The 10822-nt window shown below is 38.6% G+C and overlaps 1 protein-coding gene across 6 annotated transcripts in view; it reads left to right on the top strand.

The window, feature by feature from the left end:
• The window catches only part of DCX (doublecortin), a 231038-nt gene that overhangs the window by 165949 nt on the left and 54267 nt on the right, over positions 1-10822 (top strand). For 4 of the 6 annotated variants that reach the window (XM_019660192.1, XM_019660191.1, XM_019660196.1 and 1 more), the window contains one exon: positions 7572-7709. In XM_019660192.1, coding sequence (XP_019515737.1) covers positions 7572-7709 — 138 coding nt within the window. The remainder of the gene's footprint in view (positions 1-7571; positions 7710-10822) is intronic. The other 2 variants (XM_019660194.1, XM_019660193.1) reach the window with 1 other exon arrangement.

The raw sequence follows: 10822 nt of genomic DNA, 5'->3' as shown, positions 1-10822 counted from the left end.
CTATTCCCACTTTGCTAAGAGTTTTTATCATAAATGTTTGCTGGATTTTGTCAAATGCTTTTTCTGCATCTATTGATATGATCATATGACTTTTATTTTTCATGTTGTTAATGTGATGTATTATGCTAATTGATTTGTGGATATTGAACCAACCTTGCATACCAGGAATGAATCCCACTTGATCGTGGTGTATGATCTTTTTAATGTGACACTGAATTCGGATTGCTGACGTTTTTGTTTTTATGTCAATACCATGCTGTTTTGATTACTATGGCCTTGTAGTATAGTTTGATATCAGGTGGCATTATACATCCAGCTTTGTTCTTCTTTCTCAAGATTGTGATGGCTATTAAGAGTCCTTTATGGTTCCATATAAATTTTAGGATAATTTCTTACAGTTCTGTGAAAAATGTCATTGGCACTTTATTAGGGATTGCATTGAATCTATAGATTGCTTTTTTAATATGGACATTTTAAGTATATTAATTCTTTCTATCCATAAGCATGTTAAATTCTTCCATTTATTTGTATGTTTTAAAATTTCTCTCTTCAATATAATTTTCTGATTACTGCCTCGGTTTTATTTATTCCCAGATAAAAATAATTCTGATGCAATTATAAATGTTATTGTTTTCTTAATTTCTCTCTTGAAAGTTCATGATTGGTGCATAAAATTGCATATTAATGAATATTAATTTTGTATCTTGCTACTTTACTAAATTCATTTATTAGTTCTAATGTATTTTTTTGGTGGAATCTTTGTCCTCTATAAAAAGTATCATGTCATCTGTTAATAATGACAGTTTTACTTCTTCATTTCTAATTTGGTTGCCTTTTATTTCTTTTTATCTGATTGTTGTGGCTAGGATTTCTAGTATTACGCATATAAAAATGGTGAAAGTGAAAATCCTTGTCTTGTTCCTGATATTAAGGTGAATGCTTTTAGGTTTTTCTCATTGAGTATGATAATAACTGTAAGTTTGTAATATATGGCCTTTATTATGTTGAAATATATTCCTTTAATTCTCAGTTTGCTGAGATTTTTTATTGCAAATTGATTCTAAATTTTGTCAAATGCTTTTTCTCCATCTATTTCTTTTTATCATATGATTTTTATCCTTCATCTTGTTTGTGTGGTATGTTGCATTAATTGGTTTGTGGATACTGAACAAACCTTTATCCCAGGAATAAATCACTCTTAATCATGATGTATGATCTTTTTAATGTATTGCTGAATTTGGTTTGCTAGCATTTTGTTGAAGATTTTTGCATTTATGTTCTTCAGGGATATAAGCCTAATTTTTTATTTTATTGTAATGTCTTTGTGTGGTTTTGGAATCAGGGTAATGGTGGCCTCATAAAAGGAGCTTGGGAGACTGGAGCCTTTTCTCCTGTTGAAATTTTTTGGAATAGTTTGAGAAGAAAAGGTGTTCATTCTGTTTAGAATGTTTGGTAAAATTCACCTGGTCCAGGGCTTCTGTTTGTTGGAAGCTTGTTCATAACTGATTTGATTTTATTAGTAGTATTCAGTTGGTTCAGATTTTCTGTTTCTTCTTGATTCAGCCATGAGAGATTGTATGTTTCTTTTTTTTTTTTTTTAAAGATTTTTATTGGGGAATTGGGGGATAACAGCGCTGGGGAATTGGGAGGAAGGGGAACAGACAAGTTGCTGTCGTTTTGTTCTTCAGTCTAGTTGTGGAGGACGTTGCTTCACTGGCCCAAGTTGGCACCATCATTGCACTCTTCTCTGGTGAGGCAGATCAGTCGCCGGCTTCTGGACGGCCGCTCACTGCGGCTGCTGGCTGCTCACGCTGGCTGCTGGCCACACACGGTAGCCCATGGCAATCCACTGCCACAGGGACTGCAGCCCACGCCGTCGCCGGCGACTCACGGCAGCCCAGCTCCAGGTTGAGCTGTTGTTCAGCATCTTAGCTGTGGAGGGCAGTGTCACTGGCCCTCACATGTGGGATCCGAACTGGGGCCCTCTGGCATCCCAAGCGAGTTCTTAACCATCGCGCCACTCGGCCGGCCCGAGAGATTGTATGTTTCTAAGAATTTATCCATTTCTTCCAGATTGTCCAATTTTTTGGTATATAATTACTCGTATTATTTTCTCAAGGTTTTTTTTTTTGTATCTCTGTGATGTCCATTGTCGCTTTTCCTCTTTCATTTCTGATTTTATTTATTTGGGTTCTCTCTCTCTTTTTCTTGATGAATCTGGTTAAAAGTTTCTGAATTTTATTTATCTTTTCAAAGAATCAGCTCTTGGTTTCATTGGTCTTTTGCATTGTTTTTCAGACTCTATTTCATTTATTTCTGATTTGATCTTTATTATGTTCTTCCTTCTATGCATTTTGGGCTTTGTCTGCTATTCTTTTTCCAGTTTCCTTAAGGGTAGAGTTAGATTGTTTGAGATTTTTTTTTGTTTCTTGAGGTAGGCGTGTATTGCTATGAGGACTGTTTTTGCTGTGTCCCATAGATTTTGGGTCATTGTGTTTTCATTTTTGTTTGTCTCAAGGTATCTTTTGATTTCTTCCATGATCTCATTATTAACCCATTAATCGTTTAGTAGCATGTTATTTAGCCTCTATATTTTTGTGTGTATTTTATGGGTTTTTTGTTTTGTTTTGTTTTTGTAATTGATTTCTAGTTTCATACCATTATAATCAGAGAGGATTCAATCTTCTTGAATTTATTGAGACTTATTTTGTGGCCTAACATATTTTCTTTCTTGGAAAATGTTCAATGTGTACTTGAAAAGAATGTATATTCTGCTACTTTTGTGTAGGTGCTCAAAAATAGCAATTAAATCTATGTGGTCTGGTTTGTCATTTAAGGTCCCTGTTTCCGTGTTGATTTTCTGTCTGGAAGATCTGTCCATTGGTGTCAATGGGGTGTTAAAGTGCCCCACTATGACTGTGTTACTGTCGATCTCTCCCTTTACATCATTCAATATTTGTTTTATATTTAGGTGCTCTTATGTTGGATGCATAGATGTTTATTTGTTCTATATCCTCTTGTTGGTTTAATAACTTTGTCCTTCTATGTCTCTTATTATAGTCTTCATTTTAAAGTCTATTTTTGCCTGGTTTAAGCATTGCTATCCCAGCTTCCCACCTTTTTAATTTTTCCATTTTCAGTTGCATGAAATATATTTTTCCATACCTTTACTTTTTGTCTATGTATGTATTTCAGTCAGAGTTGGGTCTCTTGTAGACCGCATATGTATTGGCTGTGTTTTCTTATGCATTCATCTAGTGTATGTCTTTTGATTGGAGCATTTAATCCAGTTACACTTAAAATGATTGTTGGTAGTACTTTATTATTCATAATTTAAAAAATATTGTTTTCCTCTTCTTCATCTTAAAGAAGTCCCTTTAACATTTCTTGTAATACTGGCTTGGTGGTAATGAATTCCTTTAGCTTTTTCTTTTTGGGGAAGCTCTTTATCTGTCCTTCAATTTTATGATAGCCTTGCTCGGTAGAGGCTTTTGCTTTTATCACTTTGCATATTTCCCGCCACTCCGTTCTGGCCTGCAGTGTTTGTGTTGAAAAATCAGCTGACAATTTTATTGGAGCTTCTTTGTAGGTAACTACTTGTCTTTCTCTTGCTGACTTCAGGATTCTCTGTTTGTTTGTAACCTTTGCCATTTCGATTATAATGTGTCTCAGTGTGGACCTCTTTGGGTTCATCTTGTTTGGAACACTGCATTTCCTGGCATTGTATGTCTATTTCCTTTGCCACGTTAGGGAAGCTTTCAGTCATTATTTCCTCAAATATGTTCTTGGTCCCTTGCTCCCTCTCTTCTCCTTCTGTACTCCTATGATGCATATGTTGTTATGCTTGATGTTGTCCCAGAGTTCCCTTGAACTATCTTTTTTTTTAATTGTTTTTTGTTGTTTTTGTTCCAATTGGGTGTTTTCTGCTACTCATCTTCCAAACTGGTGATTCGAAACCTCTGCTTCATTTATTCAGCTCTTGATTCCTTCTAGTGTTTTGCTCATTTCAGTTATTGTATTCTTTATCTCTCACTTGTTCTTTTTTATGGTTTTAAGGTCCTTTATTGTGCTTACTACCGTTTTGTTAAAGTTCTCACTATGTTCCCTAAGCATTTTTCTAACCAGCATTTTGATCTCTGTCTCTGGTAGGTTGGTTGCCTCCGTTTCATCTATTATTTTTCTGGATTTTTTTCCTGTTCTTTTACTTGGGATATGTTTCTTTGTTTCTTCATTTTGCCTGACTCTCTGTATTCATTTTTATGTAGTAGGTAGATCTTCTATGTCTCTCAGTTATCACTGGGTGGCCTTATGTAATACGTACTCTGTGTGTTCCATTGGTGCAGTCTCCCTGATCACCTGTACTGTGTGTTCCAGGAGTGTCCCTTGTGTGTGTTGTGTGTGTCCTCTTGTTGTAGTTGAGCCTTGATTGATTTTGTTGCATCAGTGGATGCAATTGACTCGCAGGCTGACTGGCTGTGAGGATTAGCTATGTCTGCAGCATATGAGCTGATTTATGGGGCCTGATCCCTCAGAAGGTGATTCTCCTCAGTGGGCTCTTGTGTCTGTTGAGATCACCCTTTGGGTGTGTCATTTGTGGGGATAATTGGGTAGTTTTCTGCTGTGATCTAAGGCTGGTGTTTGGTTGTGTTGTTTCTGGTGCCTCTTGGGAGGTGCTCTGGTGAAGGCTAATTTCAGCCATGCCTGTAACTGGCCTGGGGCTACCTGGTAGGAACTACAAAGTTGTATGCAGTTAATTGCTGCTTTTGCTAGACCTGCAGTCATGTGGGGGTGGCCATACTCTGAACTGAGAGCAGCTGTCACCCATATCAGGCTTGGGACGACTTAGCAAAAGCCCAAGGTACCCTTAGGCCAGTTGCCACCTACTGGCTTTCCATATGGCTCTGCCATTGAAAAAGCCTTTTTAGGTACACAGGGCTGGGCTGGTCACCCCAATGCTGAGAGTGCCTCCAATAGTGCTGTACAAGTTGGGCCAGGCAAGATCCCAGGGAACCACTGGGGTGGGGTGGGTGGTGTTACCAGAGTTATTGCAGATACAGTTTTTGGGAAAGTGGTGTGCCTATGGCAACTATGCAAAATGTACAGAGAACACCAAGGCCAGATGCTGCACACCTTGGCCCTCAGAACCCTGAGAGCTATCCAAGAAATGCTGTAGTGCTAGCGAGGGCTGACTCTCCACTACTAAAAGTATCCCAGGTGGTAGCACAAGCTGTCTTGGGCTGTCTGCTGCTGGAAAAGCCTCCTGCAATGTTCAAGGCAAGGCTGGCCCAGGTAGTGAGAGCTCCCACAGTGAGGCCTCATGAGGTGGGTAAGACAGGGTCTGAAGGAGTCACCATGGTGGGGTAGGTGGTGCTCACAAGGTTAATGCAGATTCAGTTCTTGTGTCAGTGCTGAGCTTCTGGCGACTCCACAATATCCCCAGAAAACACTGAAGTTAATGAGGCCTCAGGTTTGGCTGTGTGGTGGAGGGCTCAACATAGGAAAGATGGCACCTGCCAGTAGACTACATGTGAGGCTGGCTTCAATCAGGGCTACTGGTAGCTGTCCCTCTATCCCCACCTTGAAGCCACAACTCAGTGTTTCCCTGTATATCTCTGGTGCCTCTCAAGTTGCCGCTCCTCTGCTGGAGCCCAGGGTGAGTGCCTTAATATGACTGTGTCTGTGCATGGACCCTTTCAGGGGACATCCATGTTTCCAGCCACCTTCTGTCTCATCAGGACTGACAGAATCCTCACTGACTTTCACAGCTAGATGCTTGTGAATTTCTTTTCTCACCACAGGACCCCTGGACTGGGAAAGCTGGTATAGGTCTGGGGCCCCTCACTCTTCAGGAGGTCCTCTGCTATTGAGGTGTCCCTCCTTGTGCTCATCCACTACTTGTGGGTTTCAGGTCAGCCTGTATTAGATCTCTGCCCTTCCTATAAGTTTCAATGAGACCTTTTCTTTATATCCTTAAAGGGGTTATGTTCAGCTAGTCTTAAGATAATTCCCAAGGTTGATTTTTCTATAATTTAGTTGAAATTTTAATGTGGTCATGGGAGGTAGTAGGCACAATGTTTATCTATTCTGCTACCTTGACTCTTGTTCCAACAATTACTTTTAATGTGAATGTATTAAATTCTCCAATGAAAAAACATAGGGTGAATGCAAGGACAATAAAACCTTTACATATGCTGCCTACAGGAGACACACTTCAGATTGAAAGACACACACAGGTTGAAATTAAAGAGATGGAAACAAATATTTCATGAAAAAGTAAATGAAAGAAAAAAAAGCAGGAGTAGCAATACTTATACCAGACAAAACAGACTTTAAAACACAGGCTATAACAAAGGACAAAGAAGGACCCAGTAATCCTACTTCTGGGTATTTGTTTGAAGAAACCCAAAACTCTACTTCAAATGGGCATGTGCATACATATGTTCATTTCAGCACTATTTACAATAGCCAAGCTATGGAGACAACCTGGGTATCCATTAATGGAGGAATGAATAAAGAAGAGATGATATACCTATACAATGGAATATTATTCAGCCATAAACTAGAGTGAAATCTTGCCATCTGCAACAATGTTGATGGACCTAGAGGATATTGGGCTGAGTAGAGTATGTCAGAGAAACACAAATGCCATTTGATTTCACATATATGTGGAATCTAAAGAACAAAATAAAGGAACAAATAAAACATAAACAAACTCATAGATACAGAAAATATTTTGATGGTTGCTGGTTGGAAGGGGTTGGGGAGAATGGATGAAAAAGGTGAAAGGATTAAGAAGTACAAATTGGTAGTTACAAAATAGTCATGGGGATGTAAATTTTGGCGTAAGGAATATAGTCAATAATATTGTAATAACTATGTATGGTGTCAGATGGGTACTCAGATGTATCAGGGTGATCACCATGTAAGTTATATAAATGTCTAATCACTATGTTGTACACTGGAAACTAATATAATATTGTATGTCAACTGTAATTGAAAAATAAAAAAGTATTAAAAAATAAAATAAAATAAAGCTCCATAAATGTAAAATAACGGTTGTAGAAGTAGTGATTATTTATAAAATGACACAACGTCCCACATATGCCTATTACAATACATGGCATTTAATGAACAATAAATGGTAGCTCCTACCCTGTCCTTTAAATTACTCATGAATATTTCATCTGTGTGGCTACAACATTCAAACTGTCAATCTCTTCTCCAAGGAAATTAAGTAATCATGTAAACAGGTGTTATTCTGAGACATGGCTGGTTTGTCCATAAATGATTGAGTTGACTAATTACCTATCCAACCTCCCCTTCAACTTCTTCCTTTATTTCTATAATCCAGTGAGTTAAATACCTGGTTTAGCCAAGGTGAGTTTTGAAAGTTTCTTTCAAGCCTCCCTCTTGAGAGCCATAATTCTTGCAAAAAATGAGGACCACCTTGTGGTCTTCAGCCTTTAGGTGCTTTGGCCTGTGGTGGTTATTCCAGTTTCCAGAGGTTGGTATTTTGCTGAGCCTCAATTCTCCCATGTCTCTACTAAGCTGTCTGTGTCTTTTTCCACTAGAATGCCGAGTCATGAAAGGAAACCCTTCAGCCACTGCTGGCCCCAAGGCATCCCCAACACCTCAGAAGAGTTCAGCCAAGAGCCCTGGGCCCATGCGCCGGAGCAAGTCTCCAGCTGACTCAGGTAACGACCAAGACGGTGAGTGTTCTCCTAACTCTCGCACGCTGGCTTCATTTATGGAGGCCAGTACCCTATGCATGCAGAAGAATGAGTTCTTCATGAACACCATCGTGTCTCCATGATAACAATTCTATGAATTCAGAAAGCAAACATTCAAACTTGTGTGGAGTCATGAGATACACACACAATCCGCATTCTGCTCAAGTGGATGCAAACCACTTGTTTTTTCCATGATTGCTGTGATACCTATTGTTGTGGTTGTCTTCATTGTCATCATCCTCACCATCATCCTTCACCATCATCGTAATGAAATAATCACTGCAAATATAAATTTGAAACAGAAAATCAAAAACAAAAACAAGAAGTTAAAAAATTCCACCTAAAAGTGTCAACATAGTTGATGCACTTGAGCTTCAAATTTCACTTTGAACTTTATAGAATCCAAAACAAAAAAGAGAAACAAGATAAATTGCATCATTCTTAACAATTAGAAAAGAAAGTATAGGCCAAATTCTGAAAGGAAACAAAGAGATTTGTCATATAGTATTTTGGATACTAAGTAATCTAAAAAATGTTGTCTATGGCTCACTGCCAACCCATGAACAATTTGTCAAACTAGGATGAGATTAGGAGCTTGTGCCAAATGTAAACCCTGCCACTGACAAACTGTTTACTTCAGCTGACTCTTTATAGCATGATTTTATTGATGAAGGCAGAAATATGTTGGTGTATGTTCTGGTGTGAGGTCTTGTACCACAGTTTGAGTGACACTGATCTAAAAGGCAAAAGTACATAGAAGTCCCAAGTTTAGAAGCTTAGTATGCTCATGCACAGACAATTTCAGATCTTCATGGTAAGGAAATTATATGGTTCAGAAGAACTTACACATTTATTTTCCCAAGGGTCAGGATTCACCATAAGAATTCACGATTGAGAGCCTTGGGGCAGAGAGCACAAGTACCCTTTCTCTCTCCTTCAATTTGAGACAGCTTGAACAGACTCTTGCCTTTGACATGTCTGTGGTCTAGAGAAACAGCCTGTCCTGCCAGCCTCACACTGCCAGGAGCATGCATGTCACCAGCCATCTCTTTGTTCTGAGGCAGAAAGTACTAAACTGTAAAGAGGCACCTCAGGCTTTTCATACTTTCATGTATTTGCACGCACTGTTGCTCTGCATCTGGAATTCCATCTCTCTAGTCAACCAACCTTCTTTGCATGAAAACTCTTATTCATTCTTCAAGACCACAAATAAATAGTTGCTCTGTCCTCTGAATTATCATAGCATGTATAAGGTATGTATTTACCTGTCTACTATCCCAACTAATTACTGGGACCCCATAAGAACAAGGTGTCATGTTCATTTTTGTATCCTCAGTGCCAAGCACAGTGCCTGGGTCCTAGTAGATGCTCAAATAATGCTTGTTAATGAATAGCTGTATAAGCACTCCTATTTCACATAGTACAGTGCTAGAGATCCAGTAAGCATTTGTGTAATGCTTCCTGAAGGAATAAAAATGCATGTGTTTGGTGATATTTTGGTTAAGTGTACAGAACAGCACATGAATCTATCTAAACAAATTTATATTATTCAAACAACGAAAACCAAGGTTTTCACACTTGGATTGAAAATGAAATTGTTTGTACAGGTTCTAAGCAGGTTCTTGAAAAAAAATGACTTTAAACACTTGGTCAAGATCATAAAGTCTAGGAATAATCGCTTAGCTAATCATTTTTTTTTCAGATATATCACTGGCTATCTCTGGTATTTCTAATCTGTATCACTTTTCTCTTACTGTGAAACAAATTGCTCCCAAATCTGAATGGCTTAAAACAACAGATATTTGTTGCTATCTCACAGTATCTGTGGGTTAGAAATTCTGGCATGGCTTAGCTGAGTGGTTCTGTCTGGCCCAGGGTCTCTTATGTAGCTTTGGTGAAGATATCGGTAGGGGTTGCAGTCATCTGAAGGCACGATTGGGACTGTAGGATCCACTTCCAAGATGGCTGTTAGCAGAATCTTTGCCCAGACTGAGTAATTCAAAAGAGTGAAAAAAGAAGATATAGTGCCTTTTATGATCTAGTCTCCAAAGCCACATGTTGTTATTTCTATCGTAGTCTATTCATCAGAAGCAGTCACTAAGACTAGTCCACATTCAAGGGGAGAGGAATCAGACTTCACTTCTTGCAGGAAGGAATATCAAATAATGTATGGACCAATTTTTAAGCTGCCACATGACCCATACATTAGAAATGCTCAGGTGGCAGCAGCTTAAAGTAAATAAATTTTTTTGCAGACTGTATCCAATAGGGTTGCCCAGCACATGGAAACACAACTACCTGTAATTAAACACAATTTAAACATGTCAAATTATTGATCTTCAGCATGCTACCTACAGAATTTCCCTTCTACAAAATTTGCACCTCACTGATTTGAAGATATTAGAGACAGAGCAGGAAGGCATAAGGACTCAACAAATATTTGTCAAACTGAAAGTGTTATAATATAGCCCAATCCAAGCTTAGGAAAACAAGATATGCTCTTGTTCCTTCAGAACTTCCTTGCTGATGGGGAGGAACTAGATGTATTCACACACACAAAATAAACTGACTAATCAATTTCAGGAGGAAAAAGGGGAATTACACCCCCTTTTTCAGGATTACAAGTAGCTTCTATTCCCTACCACTACAAAATCTGAAGTGGAGTTCTCAGTAAATAATATGTAAATCTTCATTTCACATAGATCATGAACATAAGTGAGGCCTAACTCCAGTCTAGTCAGCCTCCTTGGCAATATCCAGAACATTTGGGCTCATCTTAAATGATGTATCTAGAGCTTCCACATGATTTCAGCCTCAAAGGGTAAAAGGATCCATAACCTTGCCCATTTCATGACAGTTTGTTTAGAACCAAGGTCAGGGTACCCTTAATGAATATTCCACATGGACAAAGTGATCTCAGGCAAAACAGAACTTTAGGTTAAATTTGGATTTGACTTACCCATTTTCCCCTTTCATTTAGGGCCAGTTGAAGCTGGGAGGTGTAGAGGGATAGAATATGGAGGAGGAGAGGGAGACACCTCTCTAGGAAGGCTTGGCTACTTCCCAGCTTAGTGATTTGGGACAAGCATTTT

This window comes from Hipposideros armiger, unplaced genomic scaffold, assembly GCF_001890085.2.
Source record: "Hipposideros armiger isolate ML-2016 unplaced genomic scaffold, ASM189008v1 scaffold_314, whole genome shotgun sequence".
Classification (NCBI taxonomy): domain Eukaryota; kingdom Metazoa; phylum Chordata; class Mammalia; order Chiroptera; family Hipposideridae; genus Hipposideros; species Hipposideros armiger.
The sequence above is the reverse complement of the archived record's forward strand: the minus strand, read 5'-3'. Positions and strand labels throughout refer to the sequence as shown.